This window comes from Scyliorhinus canicula, chromosome 2 (genome assembly GCF_902713615.1).
Source record: "Scyliorhinus canicula chromosome 2, sScyCan1.1, whole genome shotgun sequence".
NCBI lineage: Eukaryota > Metazoa > Chordata > Chondrichthyes > Carcharhiniformes > Scyliorhinidae > Scyliorhinus > Scyliorhinus canicula.
In genome coordinates, this window is record NC_052147.1 from 195928670 (window position 1) to 195953960 (window position 25291).

At 43.3% G+C, this 25291-nt stretch overlaps 1 protein-coding gene across 1 annotated transcript in view; it reads left to right on the forward strand.

The window, feature by feature from the left end:
• The first annotated feature begins 11563 nt into the window (after positions 1-11563).
• The window catches only part of LOC119961858 (titin-like), a 408409-nt gene continuing 394681 nt past the window's right edge, over positions 11564-25291 (forward strand). Inside the window, 10 exon segments of the mRNA XM_038789292.1 lie at positions 11564-11750; positions 13086-13189; positions 13663-13866; positions 20268-20555; positions 20929-21017; positions 21112-21329; positions 22433-23465; positions 23847-23999; positions 24703-24993; positions 25149-25259. Coding sequence (XP_038645220.1) covers positions 13099-13189; positions 13663-13866; positions 20268-20555; positions 20929-21017; positions 21112-21329; positions 22433-23465; positions 23847-23999; positions 24703-24993; positions 25149-25259 — 2478 coding nt within the window. The 5' untranslated portion in view covers positions 11564-11750; positions 13086-13098.

Genomic DNA, 25291 nt, shown 5'->3' on the forward strand with positions numbered 1-25291 from the left:
TACACAAAACAACTGGAAGCCGGCATTTCTGCCACTGGCAGCTGAATTGTCAACCCTCTGTAGTAGACTCAGTAATCTGTAAAACTCCAGTGCCCTGTTGATGATTGATAAGCCAGTCTAGTTCACTATTAGAATCTGGAAGAATTTGAGTTGTCACTGCAGACTGGAATGTTTGGAACCCAGATCTGGATATGATTTCAAACTACTGTTCCAGAGAGTGGCCGAAGATCAAGGAGCAGTCATGGCAGCTCTGGTGAGCTCTGCATATTTAGCTAATTGAACTCCATCGGTGCCCCAGTGTAAATTGGATACCCTGAACTCTGTTTCTGTACATGAGCATTCTGGATGTGGGGAAGTGGAAAGTGTCTCTTTCCGTATAAATTGTATATTCTATATACAGCAAAGAAAAACCCTATGGGTTGATGCTGATTTCTCAGTAGCTTAATTTGTAGACTGAAACATTGTAGTACGGTTTTGCATGTGTCCTACACCCAGCTGAAGAAAAGTATTTGTGTGCTTTCTGTAACAAGCGAGCATGACATTGCTCTTTGGAAGATTAAGAAGAATTGGTTCCTGGCTCCTTCAAGATACAAACTCCACCTGGAATCATAAATAGTTCTGCAGCACAAATCTAGATCTCCTATGTACAGGAAAATACTGGGAGGCAATGTGGAATGAATTTTCAGGAAACTGCAGAATTGCTAAACAAATATTCCCCGCACTCCCTGTCTTCCTCCTCCTCTTGACGATACTTGCTGAGCACCCACACCATTCATAACGTGCTTCTTTTATTCTGATATGTCTTTGAAGGCCTTGTCTAGAAGACACATTTTAATTTGCTGCCACTTTTTCTTCCTGTAGATTCTTCCAAAGTTGAGGCCCTATGAGTCCTGGATGAGACAAAGCACATGGACTCTCACAGCACATTTGGTTCAATCAAGCACTTCCCTTGCATCTAGGGTCAGCCCAGCTCATAGTGCAGCATCAGAAATTAGTGAGGTTGAGAACAGGACCCCAAGAGAAGAAATATTCACAGATTAGTAGATGCTAGTGGAGGGCAGGAGATGAAGATGATCAACTGCAGTAGGCTATGAGTTCAATACTCCATCCCCACACCAGTTTCAAGGGATTGGCATTCCACTGGACACGAGTTAAAATAGTTATTTAATATTAAGTGCACAAGGTATTAGATTTAACTTTTGCTACAAGCAGTACCCAACAGTGTCAACATCTTAAATTTCTCTGCATTGCAGTCGATTGTGTGGAATCTGTGATGTTTCCATGGCCATCTGCAGGGATATCTCAAACAATGAGGCAGCAATCATGGAATAACTTTCTATAATGATCACTGCCGCTGAGACCTTGGATGCCCTTGTGCTGCACTGGAAACACAAGATCATTTAGACAGGACAGTGCAGTGGATTTACTCACATTAGGGATACACTATTGACTCATACTAGTGTGATGAACCACCAACCCCAATAGTTCACAATCTGTATAAATGATCTGCAAGCAAGGACAGACTGTAACATAGCAAAATTTATGGGTGATACTAAAATAGGCAAGAACACAGGCAGTGAAGAGGAGATAAAGATTTTACATCAGGATATAGATAGGCTAGGAAAATGGGCAAAAATTTGGCAGATGAAGTTCGATATAGATAAGGCAGCACGGTACCATCGTGGATAGCATAATTGCTTCACAGCTCCAGGGTCCCAGGTTCGATTTCCGGCTTGGGTCACTGTCTGTGCGGAGTCTGCACATCCTCCCCGTGTGTGCGTGGGTTTCCTCCAGGTGCTCCGGTTTCCTTCCCACAGTCCAAAGATGTGCAGGTTTAGGTGGATTGGCCGTGATAAATTGCCCTGAGTGTCCAAATTGCCCTTAGTGTTGGGTGGGGTTACTGGGTTATGGTGATAGGGAAGGAGGAATTGCCTTGGGTAGGGTGCTCTTTCCAAGAGCCGGTACAGACTCGATGGGCCGAATGGCCTCCTTCTGCACTGTAATTCTATGATAAGTGTGAGGTTATCCATTTTGGACGAAAAATAGAAGGGCAAATTATTATCTAAATGGAAAGCCGATTCAAAATGCATCTGGGCAGAGGGATCTGGGTGTTTTTGTTCATGAATCACAGGAATCACAGGTGCAGAGTGTAATTAAAAAGGTGAATGGAATGTTACCGTTTCTTGCAAAAGGACTGGAGTATAAAAGTAGAGAAATGTTGTTGCAATTGTATAGGTTGTTGGTGTGACCAGATCTGAAGTATTGTGTCCAGTTTTGGTTTCCTTATTTGATGAAGGATGTGATAGCATTGGAGGCAGTTCGAAGGAGATTCACCAGACTAATTCCTGGGATGAAGAAGTTGATGTATGAGGAGAGATTAAAAAGTTTGGACTAGGGCAGCACGGTGGTGCAGCGGTTAGCATTGCTGCCTCACGGCGCCATGGTCCCAGGTTTGATCCCGGCTCTAGGTTACTGTCCGTGTGGAGTTTGCACATTCTCCCCATGTTTGCGTGGGTTTCGCCCCCACAACACAAAGATGTGCAGGCTTGGTGGATTGGCCATGCTAAATTGCCCCTTAATTGGAAAAAATGAATTGGGTAACTGTTATTTTAAAAAAAAACAGTTTGGGCTTATACTCGCTGGAGTTTAGAAGGATGAGAGGAGGATCTGATCGAGGTATATAAGATACTAAAAGGGATGATAACGTAATTGTAGACCAAATGTTTCCCCCTTGTAGAACAATCTAGAATGAGAAGTCACAGATAAAGGTTGAGAGGTGATTGATTTAGAACTGAGATGAGGAGGAACTACTTCTCGCAGAGGGTGGTGAATTTGTGGTACTCACTGTCCCATAGTGTGGTGGAATCTGAACTATTAAATGGTTTCAAGAAGGAGATAGGTATATTTCTGATTTTGAAAAACAGGTTATACTGTAGAGATATGACAAACATGCAGGGAGGTGAGCCTAGGAAGAGATCATACATGATCTGATGAATGGTGGAGAAAGTTCAAAGGGACTGAATTGCCCACTTCTGCTCCTAATTCCTATGTTTCTATATTATTCAGCCAGCAATAATTTCATAGGGGGATGATGAGGTGGTAATTTCTTAAAGGTGGCAATTCCAGTTCTTCTGAAGACTAAAGAAAAACTTGTGATTACATTTGAGGTTTCTGTACCTTGAGGATCATTGCCATCATTCTGTTGGCTTGTGACATGGCATCAATCCTTACATCACAGTTGTAGCAGTAGTATAAACAATATTTTGCTGTAAAAAATAATGTTAAGCGAATCAAAGATTCCCCAAAGTGAAACACAGATAAGAAAAAAATTAGGCCTGTTTTCTGTGGAGTTCAGTACATTTTGAAATGCTATTTTTCCTTCTTTTGACGTTCAGATTTGTTTGGGATGAGGCTGTTTGGATGGGAGAGTAGAATAACTTACTAGGTCATCAAGAGATAGGGAATATGATATTTTTTCAGAATCCAATGTAATGTAGGTGAGAATTGGATGAGAATTGGAGCTAAGAGTAGGTGTCTCAGTGAAGATATTCCTGAGTAAATTTGTTATGGGCCCCCGTGCCTGACTGCAGATCACAGTCCTCAATCTCTGCTTCCTTCTCTCATCACCACTCTTCTGTGGATCTGCTGCCCATTGCTTTTCCCATCCTCCAGCTGCAAAGCTTATCCCTCTTTGTACGATGTACCTGTTCAGCATGCAGCAGATGTTGATCATCTAGGTGTTTATGGCTGGACTGTAAAGCAGTCAAATTACTGTTTGAATATTCCTACAGTGGGGATCCACATATACTGGGAAAGTGGCATGGGAATTGGGGGGTTATAGCAGGTCAGGTCAGGATTCATGGTTCTAATAGGTATTGCTGGTCTCTGGTGTCTGGATATTTACTGACTATTTGCCAATCAATGAAAGCACTGTAAACTGCTAGTAATTGAAAGCATTGTGAATACTCCATGACTCACAGACATTACCATACAATCTCATTGTTGTTGAAAACCACCTGCTCTTTAAGGATATTGAAATATTTCCGGTTCATTCATATATTAGGGTTGTAATATGGAGCCACAATGTTCACCTGTGTGCCACCCTTAGTGCTCTGCACACTTGGGAAATTGCTAATTAGTAAAGGCCCTGTATCCGTTGCAGTTAGTAGTCCTTTCTCTGTGAGAGGTAATTGGCAAACAGTACAGAAGTAAGCCATTCGGCCCATCGAGTCGGCAACGGCTCTTGAAAAGAGCTCCTACTTTAAGCCACACCTCCACCCTATCCCCGTTAACCCTGCAACCCCATCTAACCCTAAGGGCAATTTAGCATGGCCAATCCACCTAATCTGCACATCTTTGGACTGTGGGAAGAAAGTAGAGCACCCGGAGGAAACCCACGCAGATACGGGGAGAATGCTGCAGACTCTGCACAGAGAGGGACCCAAGCGGGAATCTAACCTGGGACCCTGGTGCTGTGAAGCCATAGTGCTTACCACTATGCTACGGTTCTGCCCTCACTTTTCCTGATTTTCATTTGAATCTGATGCAAATGAAAGGGACTTCCAGGCATCTCAACAACAGTAATGTCAACTAAGCAGGGTAATACAGCCAATTATATTGAAGAATAGTCACAGGCAGCAAAGCAAAAAAAACATTAATTGATTATCCTTCACTTTTTATATATTTTTTAAGAGAGAGAATTAGCAAGTGGGGCATACTATTGGATACAGAAATATCATAAACAAAACCATTTTATTACGTTAAAACTATAGAATTTTAATCAGGAAAAAAATTTAATACTGCACAAATATACAAACATAGATACATAGAAGATATGAGCAGGAGGAGGCCTTTTGGCTCTTCGAGCCTGCTCCGCCATTAATCATGATCATGGCTGATTATCCACTCAATAGCCTAACCCTGCTTTTCTCCCCATAGCCTCTGATCCCATTCTCCCCAAATGCTAATCTAGCCAGCTCTTGAATATATCAATGTTTTAGCATCTACTTCCTGGGTAATGAATCCCACAGACTCACCACTCTTTGGGTGAAGAAATGCTCTTGCTCATCTCTGTCTGAAATGGTTTACCCTGAATCCTCAGACTGTGACCCCTGGTTCTGGACACACCCATCATTGGGAACATCTTCCCTGCATCTATCCTGTCAAGTCCTGTTAGAATTTTATAAGTGTCGATGAGATCACCCCTCATTCTACTGAACTTCAGCGAGAACAGTCCTGCCATCCCTGGAATCAGTCTGGTAAACTTTTGCTGCATTCCCTCGAGAGCAAGGACATCCTTCCTCAGAAAAGGAGACCAAAACTGCACACAATGTTCTAGGTGTGGCGTCACCAGGGCCCTGTATAATTGCAGCACACACTCTCTGATCCTGTACTCGAAACCTCTCGCAATGAAGGCCAACATACCATTAGCCCTTCTTTACCACCTGCTGCATCTGCATGCTTACCTTCAGCGACTGGTGCACAGGGACACCCAGGTCTTGCTGCACATCCTCCTCTCCTAATGTACAACCATTCAGGTAGTAATCTGCCTTCCTGCTTTTGCTTCCAAAGTGAATAACCTGACACTTATCCAAATTATACTGCATCTGCCATTTATTTGCCCCCTCGCCCAACCTATCCAGATCATGCTGTCGGATCCCTGCATCCTCATCACAGTTCACCCTCCCATCCAACTTGGTATCATCTGCCAACTTTGAGATGCTAAATTTTGTTCCCTCATCCAAATCATTAATATATATTGTAAATAGCTGGGGTCCCAGCACCGATCCCTGTGGCACCCACTAGTTACTGCCTGCCAATTTGAAAAGAGCCATTAATTCCTACTCTTTGTTTCCTCTCTGCCAACCAGTTTTCTATCCACCTCAATACACTTCCCCCAATCCCTTGCGCTTTCATTTTTTGCATGATAATCTCTTAGGCGGGACTTTGTCAAACGCCTTCTGAAAGTCCAAATATACCACGTCAACTGGCTCCCCTTGTCAACTGTACTGGTCACATCTTCAAAGAATTCCAACAGATTTGTCAAGCACTGATTTCCCCTTCATAAATCCATGCTGACTCTGACTGATCCTTGACACTGCTTTCTCAATGTTCCGCTATAAAGACCTTGAGAATGGATTCAAGAATTTCCCCACTACCGATGTTAGGCTTACTGGTCTATATTCCCCTGCTTTCTCTCTACCTTCCCTTTTTGAATATTAAATATTCCTGGGCCAGAGAGATACTTCAGCAGTAGTTATGATTTAGTACACCCATTAAAACTCCAGTTATTCCTCATTAACTTTTTTTAAAATATATTTAGTGAAAATTTTGTATTTATATAAACAACGAACCGCACCGAACCAACAATAACATAATGATAACAGTCATAAACATTCACCGATCCTCAATGAACAACCACTTAAACTAACACAATATTAAGTTAAATAACCATATAAAAAAATAGAAACAATAAAGAACACCCTCCTTTTTACCCCCCCCCCCCCCCCCCCCCCCCCCCCCCCCCCGGTTGCTGCTGCCAATGACCAAGATAACTACCTATCTTTGAGCCAGAAAGTCCAGAAAAGGCTGCCACCGTTATAGAACCCTTGTACTGATCCTCCTCAGGGCAAATTTGACCCTCTCCAATTTTATAAATCCCGCCATGTCACTGATCCAGGTCTCCACACTTGGGGGCCTCGCATCCTTCCACTGCAGCAAGATCCTCCGCCGGGCTACTAGGGAAGCAAAGGCCAAAACACCGACCTCTTTCGCCTCCTGCACTCCCGGCTCCGCCGCAACTCCAAAAATCGCGAGTCCCCAACCTGGTTTGACCCTGGATCCAACCACCATTGACACCGTCCCCGCCACCCCCTTCAAGAATTCTTCCAGTGCCGGGCATGCCCAAAACATATGGGCATGGTTCGCTGGACTCCCCGACACCTGGTGCACCTGTCCTCACCCCCAAGAACCTACTCATCCGAGTCACAGACATATGGGCCCGATGCAGCACCTTAAATTGGATGAGACTAAGCCTCGCACATGAAGAGGAAGAGTTGACTCTCTCCAAGGCATCCGCCCAAGTCCCATCCTCTATCTGCTCCCCTAGTTCCCCCTCCCATTTAGCCTTCAGCTCCTCCACTGACGACTCCTCCACCTCCTGCATTACTTATAAATGTCAGACACCTTCCCCTCTCCGACCCCACACCCCCGAAAGCACTCTGTCCATCCTCCACCTGTCGCCTAGCAAACTCCTTTACCTGCAAGTATCTGAACATGTTCCCTTGGGGGAGCCCAAATTTATCTTCCAGTTCCCCCAGGCCCGCAAACCTCCCGCCAATAAACAGGTCCCTCAAATTACTGATGCCCACCCTATACCACCCCCTAAATCCCCCATCAGTGTTCCCCGGGATGAACCGATGATTTCCACCTAATAGAGCCTCCATCGAGCCCCCTGTTTCCCCCCTATGCCGTCTCCACTGTCCCAAGATTCTTAGGGTCGCCGCCACCACCGGGCTCGTGGTATACCTCTTAGGAGAGAGCGGCAACGGCGCCGTTACCAGGGCACCCAGGCTCGTACCTCTACAAGACGCCATCTCCATTCTTTTCCACGCCGCCCCCCCCCCCCCCCCCCCCTCCATCACCCATTTACGCATCATTGACACATCGGCCGCCCAATAGTACCCCAAAAGGTTGGGCAGCGCCAGCCCGCCTCTATCCTCCCTCGCTCCAGGAAAACCCTCTTTACTCTCGGAGTCCCATACGCCCACACAAAGCTCAAAATACTGCTAGTCAACCTCCTAAAGAAGGCCCTGGGGATGAAGATGGGCAGGCACTGAAAGAGGAACAAGAACCTCGGAAGCACTGTAATTTTGACGGACTGCACCCTCCCCGCCAACGACAGTGGCAGCATGTCCCACCTCTTGAACTCCTCCTCCATCTGATCCACAAGCCTGGTGAAATTATGCTTGTGAAGAGTCCCCCAGTCCCTGGCCACCTGCACCCCCAGGTACCTAAAACTCTCCCCTGCCCTGCTAAGCGGGAGCCTACCGATTCCCTCCTCCTGGTCCCCAGGGTGCATCACAAACACCTCACTCTTGCCTAGATTAAGTTTATAGCCTGAAAAGGTCCCAAACTCAGCTAGCAGCTCCATCACCCCCGGCATCCCTCCCACCGGGTCAGCCACATACAGTAGCAGGTCATCAGCATACAACGACACCCTATGTTCCTCCCCACCCCGCACCAAACCTCTCCACCTCCCTGAATCCCTCAATGCCATTGCCAACGGTTCGATTGCCAATGCAAACAACAAGGGGGACAGGGGGCAACCCTGCCTGGCCCCTCGGTAAAGCCGGAAGTACTCCAACCCCCTCCCCTTCATGGCCACACACGCCATCGGGGCCTCATATAGCAGGCTCACCCATCTAATAAACCCTTCACCAAATCCAAACCTCCCCAACACCTCCCATAAGTACCCCCACTCCACTCTATCGAAGGCCTTCTCCGCGTCCAGCGCCACCACTATCTCAGCCTCCCTATCAATCGCCGGCATCATGATGACATTCAACAACCTCCGCACATTCGTGTTCAGCTGCCTTCCCTTCACAAAACCTGTCTGGTCCTCGTGCACAACCCCTGGCACACAGTCCTCTATCCTGGTGGCCAGGATTGTTGCCAGCACCTTGGCATCCACATTAAGGAGAGATATGGGCCTGTATGAACCACACTGCTGGGGGTCCTTGTCCCTCTTTAATATTAAAGAAATCAGCGCCCACGACATTGTCGGGGGCAAAGTCCCCCCTTCCCACGCCTCATTAATTGTACGCACCAGCAGGGGCCCCACTAGGTCCACAAACTTTTTATAAAACTCCACCGGGAACCCATCCGGCCCCGGCGCCTTCCCTGACTGCATCTGCCCGATCCCCTTAACCAGCTCCTCCAGCTCAATCGGCGCCCCAACCCCTCCACCTGCTCCTCCAAAAGCCGCTCCAAATAAGTTACCCACAAGTGCGCCGGCTGCAACATTCCAAACTTTATTTTCTTCTTATAGAGCACCTCCTTCGTCCGATAAAACCCGGACCGCCGCTTCGCCACCTCCGCACTCCAATCCTGGTAGATCCGTACTACCCCATTCTCCCAATTGCTGCTCTTCACCCTCTTGGCCCAGCGCAGCACACACTCCCGATCACTGAACCGGTGGAACCTCACCAGCACCGCACGCGGGGGTTCATTCTCCTTAGGTCTCCTGGCCAGTCCTCTGTGGGCTCCCTCCAGCTCCAGGGGCAGATGGAAAGATCCTGCCCCACTAGCAAGTTCAGCATCATGGCCAGGTAGGTTGTCAGATCCGACCCCTCCAGCCCCTCCGCAAGGTCCCAAGATCCTCAGATTCTTCCGCCTCATGCGGAGATCCAGCTCCTCGAAGCGGTCTTGCCACTTCTTATGGAGTGCCTCGTGCCCCTCCACCTTACTCACGAGGACCACGGCCTCCTCCTCTCGTTCAGTGGCCTGCTCATGCAACGCCTGGATGGCAGCACCCTGGGTGGTCTGAATCTCCGAAAGCTTTTTATTCGTTTCCTGCAGAGAGCTCAGCACCTCAGCCTTAAAATCTGCAAAACAGCGCAGGAGAGCAGCTTGCTGCTCCTGCACCCACAGCCTCCACTACTCTGGTGCTCTGCCGGCCGCCATTTTGGAATCCTTCCCCCGTTTTTTCTGGGGAGCTGCTGCCGTTTTTTCCCGCTTTCCACTCTGAGTTCGAGGCATTAAATGTGGAGAAAGTTGATCATCACACCTTCTCCCACCGGGAGACGTCGAAAAAATTCCGTTTTGGGCTCCAAAAAGAGCCGAAAAGTCCGTTTGAATCGGGAGCTCCCAAATGTGCGGCTTCCTACGTCATCGCCGCCACCGGAAGTCCGTTATTCCTCATTAACAAGATATATGTTATTCAGAGTATTTTTTAACAGTGATATCACAGTCCAACATGGGAAGTTCTTATTAGTTCAATAAATTCTAATTTATTCCCATTTATGGGCACTTGAAAAGTGCACCCTATGGAGAACCATAGTGTCACTGGCAGCAACCTTTTTATTTCCATGCTTAACACGCTGTCTGTCGATTCCAAATATTGCTGTCACATTTAGAGGCATAATAATGGTAAAGACAGACAATTTCACTGTTTTTACTATCGTTAAATCCATGCCTTAGTATTCTACTTTACTAAGATCATAGGGAGCTTTGAATTTTAGAACTATTAAGATAGTTAAATATTTTGAAATTTTGCTGAAATATTATTGGTCATCAGGAAGAAATTCTTCAGAATGTTTATTTTGAGTGGTTTAGCACAGTGGGCTAAACAGCTGGCTTATAATGCAGAATGAGGCAGCAGCGCAGGTTCAATTCCCGTACCGGCCTCCCCGAACAGGCACCGGAATGTGGAAACTAGGGGGCTTTTCACAGTAACTTCACTGAAGCCTACTTGTGACAATAAGTTATTATTATTATTTTACTGATTATTTAAATTATTGTTTAATATCCTTAATGGGTAAAAATTGTACTGTGAAATAAATAGGCTTGCTGCACAAAAAACCTTTTCTTATTCTAGGCTGTTTTATATTCTTATACACAATATTGGGTTCCCTTATCATCTGAAAAGTACTTCATTTTTTAGCATTCCACATTTCCTTATTAATTTCCAACTATTGACCTCCACATAGTAGATCGATGCCAAAGAGTGTTTCTACAAAATGTTAATATAAAGTATTTTCTTTGAAATTCTGCAGCATAACTATGACTATGACTATATGACCACATGATATATAACTAACTGAAATGCTGTTTAACTATGTGCATTTTCTTTATTTTGTTCAATCATTTTACTATTATAACCTTTGTATAAAAATCCATTGCACAAGGAAACACAGACTACATTCAGTCCTTTTTTACAATCAGATTGAATTACACATCCTCATCCATTTTGAATGCATATTCTAATAGCTTTTATTTTAACTTTTGCAGTAGTACCAGCAATATGAAGCAAATGTGAAGTCCTATGTTAAAATGGGAATTTCTGTGTTTGAAGGATAACTATTTATCAACAGTTATTTAAAAGAATACTCTTGATCAATTGTTTTGGAGTGCAGAGTCTGTCCATCTGATTTAGTGATTGACAGAAGCAGTTGTTAGTATCAATGTGTCAGCAATGATTGATGCTTTCAGTCATGCACGGTTAGTAAGGGTTTAATTCTTTACCAGTTTAGTGATAATGGGAATACACAAAAGTAAAGATCAGGAAAATGAGAAAATAAAAGTGATGACCGTATTTGAATTAAATTTAAGAATTGTGACCACGGGCATTGGATAACACTCCGATCTAATGTGCCAAAATTAGCACAGTCTGCATAAAAGCAAAGTGACAGACAACTTTGGCTTGCCTAAAATGGTTTCATTATCCCATGATGCCTTGCTGTAATGGCCAATCAGAAGTGTCTAAGAAATGGTGCTGCATACTTTCAACAGAGTTGTGGTATATAAGGTAAAACCACCATGTTAGCACTTCTGAGCGGTTCAGGCATTCCCAGCCTTGCCTCGGGTGTAGGGATTGCATGGAACCTCCGGGTAGTTTTGTTTCCTTTTAGTAAGAGGCAAGCTCCATTCTCTCAGTGGATTGTTGGCAAAATTCTGAATAACGAGGTGGTTGCCGAAGCTTTAAAACCTTTGGGCTTAGCCCTATAATTTAGGCACTCTTGACAATTCAGGTTAGTAAACCAGTATTTCTTCTAAAACAGCATTTTGTTTTCATGGTAATAAAATGAACTCAGGTGAATTTGTATGTTAAGCAATAAATACTTTTTTGAGTAAAGGTTTGAGAAAACCAACTTTTAAGATATGTTTATCCATACCTTAGTAAATCATTTGTAAGTCTGGACAATGAAACTCTGAGCATGAAATGGATTGTTGAACAATAATATATTTGAAGACAAATTGTATTCAGTAGTTTAAATCTAGATTTAAAAAAATATTCGGACTGTAATCAAAAGTTTTCAAGGTTATGCTATTGACAGATAAATTAAGAACTGCTAAAAATAGGACTGATTTTATGCATTTGGTATCAGCTAAGCAGTGATGTCTTTTTAAGGGAATCAGCACTGAGCTATTAATTGCACCACTCGCTATGTCACACTTGTCCACTGTCAATCAAAGTCACCTAGCTAAATTTAGAACAACCCTTTTCTGTGCCAGCTGCATGGTTAATCCTTACTTTAGGAAACTCAGAATCATATTTATAAATTGTTGCAAATTAATTTACTTTTCACTAAGTATTTATTCTGAATAAAAATTATTTTTTCCGTATGTTCTTTCACGTGTGGTTGCATCATTGTTTTTTTTTATTTAAACGAATACGTGGGTGTAATTGTGTTCTTTTAAACTTCAAGATCAGATTTACATATTTGTTTCGTTAGATCTAAGGTTATAAAATTGTAGGTCGAAGTGGAACAAAATATTTTCAACAACTGAAACATAATGTGCATAAAGTATTAATTTGTTCACTTTAACCCAAGAAATAGTTTATTGAAACAATTATTTTACAAGGGAGCATCGTGATCTAGTACACAAGGAGTGCTCAGCACCTCACTGCTACTTATTTAGCTATCTTTTAAAACATTCCACCGGAGTTGCCAGGAATGTCATGAGAAGTTAAGTCAGGTTATCAGTGGAGTTGTACTGAGTTGACTCACAGTCCAAATATTTTAAAATGGATATTGCTGTAGTCACTGAATCGACATTATAAAATACATGCGAGTTTAATCAAGCTCCGTAAAGTTAAACTGAGCATAACAGCAAATTGCAGACATACACAAAAATAATCCTGGCCCGTAAATGATTTATTAGTCTGAAACGAATGGCTCATGTGCGGCAACGTTCAAATTAAGTTGGGTTCTGGCCACTGACGATCTTAACGAACAGCCCGTGTCAGTCATATATGAAAATATGACTTCAGGGGAAAAAAATGTTTATTCGTTTCATTCTTCGAAATAATAACCAAGGAAGCCCGTTACTAACCATCAATGTTTCTCTCTTTTGTTTTAAAGAGTGCCTACAAAAATGGCAACACAAGCTCCGACTTTTTTACACCCGCTTCAGAGTGTTGTGGCACTGGAGGGTAGTGCCGCACTCTTTGAAGCGCATATTAGTGGTAAGTCCATTTTATTTGCTAAATGTCACCTCAACTCAAACAGGTACAAGGACAGCCAGCAGAGGAGATTACACATCCCGGTTCTCGAGAGTGAATTAATTAGGCAGTCGCCTTCGTTGTTCAATATACATTTCAAGAATCGGTGTAATAATTATTCCCATTACAGTCACCCGGCGTTCTTAACGATATAGATAACCCATGCTGGAAAAATGCATCAAGATATTGCTTAATTTATTGTCAAGATGCACTTATAAATAAACACAGCAAACGGTCCAAAGAGTGTTAACGAATCAAAGTAGAATAATGAAACTGAAATGTATCTCTGTTGTATTTCTAAACTATTTTCCCATGTTTGATTTTTTTTTTTTGAAAGACATTCTTTATCTTGGTTGCAGTGATATGTGCCTGTCTCCGTCTGTGTGAGTTGTATTCGTTTTTCTGGAACCCTGTTTTGTACTCTTGTGTTTTGTCAGGTTTGCCGGTTCCTGAGGTGAGCTGGTTCAGAGATGGCCAGGTTCTCTCCACTGCTGCTCTCCCGGGCGCCGAGATTTCCTTCAGCGACGGCCGCGCCAAGCTGACAATTTCTCGTGTGACGCCCGCGCACAGCGGCAGGTACTCTGTGCGAGCCACCAATGGATCAGGACAAGCGACCAGTACTGCCGAGCTGCTGGTGACAGGTAACTCGCCCAGGGAGCGAACTGCGGGGGAGGGGCTAGGGAGACAGAGGCCAGTGAAAATATCCTGCAAATCCCTCATCAAATAAAGTACAGTAAGACGTCTTACAACACCAGGTTAAAGTCCAACAGGTATGTTTCCACTCGGAAGGCTAGTGACTCGAAAAAACCTGTTGGACTTTAACCTGGTATTGTAATACTTCGTATTGTGCCCAACTCAGTCTAACGCCGGCATCTCCACATCATAAATAAAGTACATGGAAGGTCCACCTATGTGTAGATACACAGCCGCCATGGAGGCTGCTGAGTTTTTTGCCTGACTTCATGATAGACTGAAAATACATGTTTTAAATTAGTTAAAAGTACTGCATTCTACCTCAGGGGTTTTGATATCTGACCGGCGTGGTCACACAAAGCCTGCCTGGAGCTTACCACTGAATGCCTGTTTCCAGACAATTAAACTGTCCATGGCCATGTTGAGAATCTGGAGGTTGAAAAATCTCAGTCGGCCCCTTGAAAGTGGCCTTTAAAAAGTTCTTAATGAGCCTCACTGGCTACCCACCTTCTGGCGGCAGATTTCTATGCTGAGCCCTGAATCCACCGCTTCCCAAATGGCTGGTGCCTGGCATAGGTGGTTGGAAACTCCAGTGTCGGTATCTTTGGGCCCCGTCTGACTACTTCCCATGCTTGGTTGGACCCAAAAATTCTTCCCCACACTTTGTCAGTGTGATGCCAACCTCTTCATATGAAAGAAACTCTTAAAAATCAAGCGATTTAGTCTAAAAACGGCAAACCCATGTTTTTGTTTAAAAAAGCCAAAAAATATTCACTGTTTTATAAAGCTCATTTGTGGGTTGAGATATCTTCAACAGGTCATAACTTATTACAAAACTATATCACGGCCCTGTTTGGTTGCAAGAAGGCTCAATTTCAGTGACCGATGTCCTGTGTACCAAGGACACCTAAAGAACAGGCTATTTTCAGATATTCTTTTGGCCCAGTTGCATGCACTAATGAGAGATGTGGTTTAAGGTCCCTCTGGAAAACTGAGATGCTCAGAAAGCTCCCATCAATGAGGAGGGGGACGGGTCTCTTGGAAGACTCATTAGTCTCATTCCCACCCATCCAGTGAGAGCCAATGGGATATCCCTCTTGGACAGCACAGTCATTCCCCCCCCCCCCCACCGCCCCCCCCCCCCACGCCCCCCCACCCCCCCCCCCCCCCTCCACCACCCCCACCATTGGAAGTTGTAGTGTGAGTCCATATGTGGGAGTTTCTGCAAGAGCAATCTTCTATGGTCAGGGGTCTCTGTTTCTTTTTAAAAAATTTAGATTGCCCAATTATTTTTTCCAATTAAGGGGCAATTTAGCGTGGCCAATCCACCTACTCTGCACATTTTTGGGTTGTGGGGGCGAAACTCACGCAGACACGGGGAGAATGTGCAAACTCCACACGGACAGTGACCCAGAGCCGGGATCGAACCTGGGACCTCAGCGCCGTGAGGCGGTTGTGCTAAACACTAGGCCACCGTGCTGCCCTGGCCTCTGTTTCTTTAACCCTTCCCCCTCTGCCCCCCAGCTCCCGCCCCCCCCCGCCCCCCGCCCCCCCCCCCCCCCCCCCCCCCCCCCACCTAACCTGCAAACCTTGGCAGCATGAAGTGACACCTGACTGCTTAAAGTCCCTTCTCCTTTGGGATTCCTATATACTCCATTTGAGGGGTGAGTGTCCCAAAACCACCAACAGGCCTTTTACCTCTGTCTCTGGCTAAACCTACATCACCCCATAACTCATTCATTTATGTAAGCACATAGTTTGCCACTTTGGGCTGCAAACTCAGTAAAACAAGTGTGAGCATGACCAAATGGGTGCATCTGTGCCGGAGGACTAGTACAAATACTGAGTTCTCAGAGTCTGCTTATGAGATTGGGAGTGAGGTTAGAATTGAGTGGGACATTGCATCATAATACACAAAACTTGTATAATATCCATTAGATACTTCTGACTCCATGTTGGATTCTGATTTCTATTTTCAAATGCATTGCAGACCAGATGCTAATTGGTTATAAATTAAAAGAGAAACTGATTCAAAGTTAACAGAGGATCATTTGAAAATAATTTTGACTCATTCATCGCACTCTTACGGGGAGTGTGGAATTATTAGAGGTGCCTTTATTTAGACCAGACATTAAAATGAGGTCTGCTCCAGATGGTAACAAAAATATTAAAGAACTTTCTTGAATAAGGACACGGGAAGTCCACACCGAGTAAAATAAATAAACATAGTTTAATTTACAATACAATATATATACTCTGCCCGGTAGACCTCTACTGGGTTTCTGTTCTGGTTAGTGCCTTACTAGCTGACTTTTTATACCAAGCTTAATAGAGATCCAGGACAGATTTCTTTTGAGGGCCCTCACGAGGGATTAACCTCCGTGAGTGAATGTGATACAAATGCTGCTGCATTAATTGCCCCCTGACCCGAACCCGGTAAGAGACTGGTCCTTGGCGGACAACAAGCCCAGACAGCCAGCAAGTATTGTCGTTGAAGTTATGAACGAACATCGCATTGTCAGATGCAAAGTGTCAAAGAGGTCAACGTGGAATCGCAGCAACGCCCTTGCAAATCTTGGCTATGGTGCACCTTTGCGCCAATGTCTGGGATAATCACCCTCAGTCACGCGCAAAGCCAACGGTCCATTACCATCTCAGCAAGGACCGCCCCAGTTACCGCATGCAGCAGGGTCCTAGAAAGAATAAAAATCTTGTGAGCCTGGTGTCCATTGAGTCCAAAGTCTGTTTCTTTAGCTCCTGTTTTACTGTCTGTACACTCTTCTCTGCCAAATCATTCAATGTCGGATGGTATGGGGTAGTGTGGACGTGGCAAATCCCACACTCGTGAAGGAGGCATTGTTAGCTGTCACAATCACCTCAGGCATTCCATGGGTGTAAAAAGAAATGCGAATCACTTGATGGCCTCCTGGGAGGTGATCTAGTAGATCTCCAGCTGCTTTCAATGGACATCTACTAGGACAAAAAACATGAAACCCTGGAAAGGACTGGAAAAACCAGCGGGTACGTGAGTCCAAGGGCGTCCCGGCCACTCCCAAGGGTGTAGGGGTGCTGCCCCGGCGGGATTCTGGTGCTCCTGACAAATAGAGCATTGTGGGGTCAACGTCTTGATATCCGTGTCCAAACCCGGCCACCAGACATAGATTCTCGCCAGCATCTTCATTTTGGGCACTCAGGTGCCCGTTGTGAAGGTCCTTCAACATGATAGTTTGGCCCTTCACCAGAACAATGACCCTGGTGTCCCATAGGAAGATCCCATCCTCATTGTCAGTTTAATTAGGACACGGGAAGTCCATAATGAGTAAAATAAAGAAACATTGTTTTATTTACAGCACAATATATACACTGCCTGATAGACCTCAACCCGGTTCCTGGTCTGGTTGGTGCTTTACTGGCCGAACTTTTATACAAAGGTTAATAGAGATTCCCCATCCCTAGTGGCAGAGCTCATACTCTGCAAAACCACAGGCAAGGTACTCATTCCCACCCCGTAGGTATCATGCGTGCTATTGCACCTTCCTCATCAAAATAAATGCTTATGCTTTCATTGCTGCTTTGTGATAGATTACTGTGCTCAAAATGACATTCATCTGCATTCATCTGAATAACTAAAACAAACTTATTTCAAGTATTACATCCTATTTGAAGAACCCCGGAGAAGATGTGATAGGGCTGCATGTGAATACAATTATTAAGTGAGTCCAGTACAAAGATGAGACTTTCAGTTCCCCATACGCGCTATCTTTATGTTATACGTTTCAGTATTGTCAAGGAACTGGTCGAACAAACATCATGGTCTTGATCTCCCCTTCAATTGGTTACATTTTCATTCGTGCATCTGATTCACTTCATGATTGCCCCTCAAATCAATCCTCTGTGCCTCAACATTTGCAAGTTTAAAAGAAGAGTCTGTTTTTACATTCTCCTACCACCATGGATAGCCTTTCATTTCCCCACATTACACTCTACCTGCCGTCTTGATGCCCACTCTCTTAACCTATGTGTGGAGCAAGATTCTCTGGCCTCTCCACCATATGTTCCTTGATGGCTGGAGGCAGCCTGCTGTTAGACATCAGTGGGATCTTCTGGTCCCACCACTGCCAATGAGATTTCCCGTTGAATCCACCCCACACCCCCCCCCCCAGTGAGGGTGCGCCTTAGTGGGAGTGGGCTGCTGGAGGGTCTGAAAGATCCTACTAGCGTGAATAGCTGAAAGATCTCATCCGATATCTCTTAGCAGCTCCTTTGTGTCCTTTTCACAACCTACATTTCCACCGAGTTTTGTAATGTCAGCAAACTTGGATATACATTACTCCTGATCTTTTTGCCTAAGGCATTAATATGGATTGTAAGTAGTTGGTTCCAGCATTTTCACAACATCTGATGTCAGGCTAACTGGCATGTAGAACATAGAACATAGAACAGTACAGCACAGAACAGGCCCTTCGGCCCTCGATGTTGTGCCGAGCAATGATCACCCTACTAAAACCCACGTAATCACCCTATACCCGTAACCCAACAACCCCCCCCTTAACCTTACTTTTTAGGACACTACGGGCAATTTAGCATGGCCAACCCACCTCACCCGCACATCTTTTGGACTGTGGGAGAAAACCGGAGCACCCGGAGGAAACCCACGCACACACGGGGAGGACGTGCAGACTCCGCACAGACAGTGACCCAGCCGGGAACCGAACCTGGGACCCTGGAGCTGTGAAGCATTTATGCTAACCACCATGCTACCGTGCTGCCCCTGCTACCGTGCTGCCCCTGCTACCGTACCTGTCTCTCCTTTCTTAAATAGTCATTACATTTGCTAACTTCCAGTCTGCTGAGAACCATTCTAGAATATAGGAAAATATTGGAAAATTATAACTTGTGTATCCGTTGAACTGTTTCATCCATTGGTATTAATGGATGGAAAATCATGGAAATTGTCAACTGAATTCCCATTATGTACCCTCAGTAGATGATGTTCTCTTGGAGCATCATTTGGAAAATTACCAATCTCTATTCGTTAGCCTCTAACACCCTTCAACTTGAGTTCAAAAAAGCAATAAAAGTAAAACCGAACAAGTTAATCTTCTGTGATGCTGTTAACCAATTAGAGATAAAGGACATATTTTTTACCTTCATTACTGGTGTTGTAAACTGATAGTACAGATAACTGGCCTGAGCTAGAGTCTGCATGATTTCATTTCTATATAGAAATTACAATTGGAAAGTTACTGTAACAAACAGAAGATACCCAAACTACTTCATTGCGGAAAATGAGTTATCCCCACAATCATTCCTGGACCCCCACCCCCCTTTCCCCGCCCCCTACAATGGAACTGCACAAATAGGGAGCCCCAAGAAGCACAGAGGGGGAACATTGGATGGGAGAATACTAAAAACACTATTTCAGGGCAAAAGGCAAAGCAAGTTGTTAGGATCGCGAGCGGGAACTCAACTTTTTCAATTTTGAAACTGTGAGCAAATGCTACTGCACTACAGGAATGCTAACTCTGACCAATAGTATCTTTTATGTTAAAACAAACTTTAATTTAATCACAAAATTAACCACGTTCACAACAAAGAAATAGGTTTACAATTAACAGTTACACAAGAAAAGAAGAAACCTTAACTTCGGGGAACCTGCCTCTATATTCCAATTAAGCACACCAATATAAATTAAATACCACTCATGAGTAAAGTTAACAACCAGGGTTTTACTTATTTTTCTCTGTGAAGAATCTTTGGAGAGAGAACCATCAGGTCCAACTGAAACAACTCAGTTCAGATTAAAGTTCTGGGACATACTGACTCTTCAGACAGACCTGGCTCCTTCCATTAACTAAATCAACTGTGCCCAAAGTTTAAGGCATTTGTTTGTCTCTTCTTAGAAGATGTTCCTTCACTTGTTTACCCAGGACCAAACACATTATGAGGATCCCCTCATAAATTATCGACATCCCAGGGTCCCTTCAAAGCTATATTCCATTACCTAGCTATATGTAAACAAGTATATGGTTCTCAAAATCTATTAGCAGAACACTTTACCTGAAAATAAATGATTACCTAACTTATATGACACCTGAATCACTGTTCTAGCAGTTATACTGTCTGTATGCATCTTAACCCAAGTTTTAATAACATTACTGCAAATAAATATAAAATATGACTTTCTTACATTCATCACAAAGTTGAATCAGAAAACAATCAGCTGTTGTGGTAGTGACATATTTCAAGTGTGATGTGTTTGTCATTTAGATTAATTAGATTGCTACATAATAACATAATCCAGGACACCTAAGAATTTAAATTGAGAAATTTATTTCACATATTTCAGCAGAGACAGCACCTCCCAACTTTATACTAAGACTACAAAGCATGACTGCGAGACAAGGATCCAAAGTTAGACTGGACGTTCGTGTAACTGGAATCCCTACACCTGTGGTGAAGTTCTACAGGGAAGGAGCAGAAATCCAGAGTTCTCCCGACTTCCAGATTGTACAAGATGGCGACTTGTACAGTTTAATAATTACTGAAGTTTATGCAGAGGATTCTGGAACCTTCTCCGTGACTGCCACAAACAATGTTGGACGTGCCACTTCTACCGCCGAGCTCCGCATCCAAGGTATTTGTTTGATGGTTTTATTTGCACACATTGAAACAATACCTTGAACAATTTCTTTTTTTTTTTAAATTCCAGTAAAGGGGCAATTTAGAATGGCCAATCCACCTACCATGCTCATCTTTGGGTTGTGGGTGTTTGACCCACGTAGATATGGGGAGAATGTGCAAGCTCCACATGGACAGTGACCCGGGGTTGGGGTCGAACCCAGGTCCTCGTCTTTGTGAGGCAGCAGTGCTAACCACTGTGCCACCACCTTGTACAATTCCAAAATTAATTGCAACATTTTCATTATCATATTTCATTTTCATCTTGAAGGGCCGAATGGCCTTCTTCTGCTCCTAATTTCTATATTTTCTCTGGTTCTTTTCTACAGCTGATGATGAAGTGGTACCTGCTAAAAAGACAAAAACGATTATTGCTTCTACTGAAATTTCCCAGGCAAGAAAAATGCAAGTTGAAAAGGTATCTTGGTCTTGATGTTCACTCTGAATCTCATTTTACTGTAATTTATTTGTTATAATCTGACAATTTCAATTTATTTTTATTGTTATTCTAGAAAATGGAAGCTCACTATGAGGCCAGATCTTCAGCAACTGAAATGATTATTGATGGCAGAACCGCGGTGCAGCATTTGCATCATAAGACGCCACCACGCATCCCACCAAAACCAATGTCCAGGTCACCAACTCCACCACCTATGACTGGCAAAGTGACTCGCCAACAATCCCCATCTCCTGTTCGTCATGTGAGGGCACCAGCACCTTCACCTGTTAGGTAAGGGAAATTTTAATGCTCATACCTGATAATTCATTATTGTTATTGTTATGTGGAATAATAGTGTAACCATCAAAAGTTCTCTGAATTTCTGAATGAATGATGGAATTCATCAAACAATCCCTTTGGGGTTCCAATCAAAGTTAAAGCATGGAGTTAAACTACATTTACACAAGAATCCACCTGCTGGCCAAACCTTAAAGTTCATGGTGCTATCTAGGGCATTTAGCTTGAAATCCTTCAGTTGCTTGGATGCAAATTGTTCCTAAATTGAATTCAGCTGAATCCAGTTTCAAATTTGAGAAGTTTTATTTTAGTTTGCAAAGAAAATTGGAAAAATATTGGAATGGCAACTATTTTAGAGTGATATGAGCAGCAGAATTGATTAGGATTAGGAAAGGACACTGCGGTCCATCTGCCCAGTGCCAAATTTTAAAACTGCCCGGGTGAAGTAAATAATCTGAAATACCTGTTTATCGTTTGTCTTTTGAGTTTCACCTCATGACCCTGGTTATAGCATATGATGAAGTCAACCAGAAAACTAAGTTCAGTAATTATATCATAGCATTAGAATCTTGAAATTAGCAACGAAGTCTCTCCTGAGCCACTTCTCTTCATTACTCTTACATTAATAGTGTAAATATTCTTGGCGCTGTAAACTTATCTTTAGCTCAAATGCATAATCCCTGGTATGTGTTTAGGTTTCCTCCACTTTACTCTCTTCAAAGCCTCGATAGCATGATGAACAGAATGGTACATATTACTCCAGATGGGTCTGTGCTAGTTTCTACACAAAACTCCTTCTTTGAGTTTATGGGCTGAATTTTATGGCTCCTCCCACTGGCAGGATTTTCTAGTCACTCTGAAGTCAGTGGACTTGCCACATTTTAAAGCTCCCTCCCCACCACCACAGAGCTCTAAAATTCCATTCTATGTTTTCTTCCGTTTGCTAAATACAGCAAGATCTTCTTTGCAAGGAAAAAATAATTTCTCAAAATGCTATGATCAAAGGCAGGTTTGCCACTTTGAAAGTGAGAATTGTACCATTGAACCGCCATTGCAGTAATTATTACATTTGAATGCTGTATTTTTTTAAAATACAGATCCGTGTCTCCAGCTGGAAGACTCTCAACCTCACCTATCAGATCTGTCAAATCTCCAGTTCTGACTCGCAAATGTCAAACAACAGTTGTTGCTTCAGAAGTTATACCTCCTTGGAAGCAGGAAGGTTATATTTCAGCAATTGAAGCACAAAAGGGACAAAGCAAATTTACCACAAGTACCACACAGATTCATAGAGAAGAAAAATGGGAAAAGAGATATGGAATCCACGGACAGATGACAATCACTGGAGCTGTTGGTGCTGCTGAAGCTGCTGGAGCTGCTAGAATTACCACAGTTGAACGAGGTGTCAGTGCTGCTGGAACTGCTGGAGCTGCTGGAGCTGCCAGAGTTATCACAGTTGAACGAGGTGTCAGTGCTGCTGGAGCTGCTGGAGCTGCTGGAGCTGCTGGAGCTGCTAGAATTACCACAGTTGAACGAGGTGTCAGTGCTGCTGGAGCTGCTGGAGCTGCTGGAGCTGCCAGAGTTATCACAGTTGAACGAGGTGTCAGTGCTGCTGGAGCTGCTGGAGCTGCTAGAGTTACCACAGTTGAACGAGGTGTCAGTGCTGCTGGAGCTGCTGGAGCTGCCAGAGTTATCACAGTTGAACGAGGTGTCAGTGCTGCTGGAGCTGCTGGAGCTGCTGGAGCTGCTAGAGTTACCACAGTTGAACGAGGTGTCAGTGCTGCAGGAGCTGCTGGAGCTGCTGGAGCTGCCAGAGTTATCACAGTTGAACGAGGTGTCAGTGCTGCTGGAGCTGCTGGAGCTGCTGGAGCTGCTAGAGTTACCACAGTTGAAGGAGGTGTCAGTGCTGCTGGAGTTATCACAGTTGAACGTGATGCCGGTGCTGCTGGTACTGCTAGAATAACTACAATTGAACAAACTATTAGTGCTCCTCGAATTACCACCGTTGAGCGATTGACCAGGGTTACCACAGTGGAAGGAGCTGCGGGTGCTGCTGGTGTTGCTAGAGTTACCACGGTTGAAGGAAGTGCTGCAGCTGCTGGGATGAGCGGTGTTGCTGCTGGCAAAGAGGTAAGGCAAATTTTCTATTTCTGATGATCAACTTCTGCCAGAAAGAAAACATTGTTATTAATTCACATCAGTCTTTAGATTATGTGTGAAAATCTAGGACACAAATATATTAGTGGCAATAAATTTTTAACACACAGCACAAGTGGATTAAGATAGATTTACGCAAAATAAACCAACTTCTCGCTTGGATGTATAGGATAAATGCTTTATGTCTGTAAAGATTTAATAATCAAATTTGTTTTGTTTATGCTTTTCAAATTTGCAACCAGCATTTTGAATATTACTCCAGTACAGATTCATGTTGAAGCCATTTTTAAAATTATATTTTAATATATGGCATATATAATAAAATCCATCTATTTTTTGCTGCAACTAATTCAGACAGAGCATGACATAGAAAAAACAGCAGCTGTTGCAACTGTAGTAGCCGCTGTTGACCAAGCCAGAGTACGCAAACCAGTTACTGTAACTGCAGAAAGATGTACATCAGAGAAACATGTGTTCACAGTACAAGCAGAACTGATTGAGGATCAGGTAGATTGAATCACAATGAAAAATAACTTTTAATTCACATATTTTGTGTAAACATGTAACCTTTTTCACTCATAATAAATCACTGTGAAATTATCATGTAACAATTAAATATTTTTATATACCTTTTAGTTTTGCCACTTCTCCCCTGTAGTGGTATCATTTAGTTTCACTAGAATTTCTTTGTACTTATATCCTTTGGATTTGCCATTTCTCACTTGTCCCTTAGTTTCACACTTACCCCCTTTTTCTGATATCTCCTAGTTTCATCACTACATTTCTGTGAATTGTGCACCACCTTGCATGTACACATGTCATCTAATTTTAGATGGTTTGCTCAAAATGTATTTGTTATAAATGCAGTGTAGTGTGCACTTTTATTGTCAAAAGCAATGCCAATTTATTTTGTAAATTAAATCTTTACTCATTGATAATTAAAGTTGGAAACTAAAAGTTCCCTATTTTTAAATGTCCTAGTTATTATGTTCCCTTTGATTAACAAATGAGTCAGTTTTTGAAAATAACAGTATCTTTAAAACAAAATAAACTTCCAGAAAATTGTAGACAAGAAATTTGTTTTCAAATCTCAATATGATACACCAGTCAAAGCCCAAGATGGTATTGCTTTTGAAGGTCATAGTTAATCTTGTGAAAGTTAAGATTAGACTACGAATGCTCTTGCAGACTTTTCCCTTGTTGTCTGCAGATTGAAGTTGGCAAAAAGGCTGAAGCTGTGGCTAAAGTTGTGGCTGCTTTGGATCAAGCACGTACTCGACATCCTTTGTATGCTGAAGGAGTGCATTCAGAAGAGACATCAATGGAGTATGAATATGCACAGCGTGGTGGATATCAAAGTACCACTGAGATTTCTGCTGAAAAACGAACAGCCCCTGCTGAACAACAAGTTGTCACCACCACTGTCAGAAAAGCGACAGTTATTGTGCCAACTGAAACACACATTTCCTATGGCGAGCAAGCTGAAAAACAGATTTCACAGGTTAGACATCATTTAACTCATGAAACAACAAGTTAACATTCACAAAGATTCTGTTATTAATGTTAACTGTGAAAAACATTTTCGCAATTTTTTTTTCAATTTATCATTGTGCTTTGAATTAAACATAATAATGAAGATTTTGTTGGTTGTTACAGATTGAAAGAGCAAGAGAATCTGCAGTACACCTGGACCACAAACTTTCCAGTACAATTCCTCACTTCTCTGTTTCAAAAATCACTGTAGCCAAACCACAACCGACCCAAGAGGTAAGGGTGAAAATTCTGTGCGGCAGGCAAAT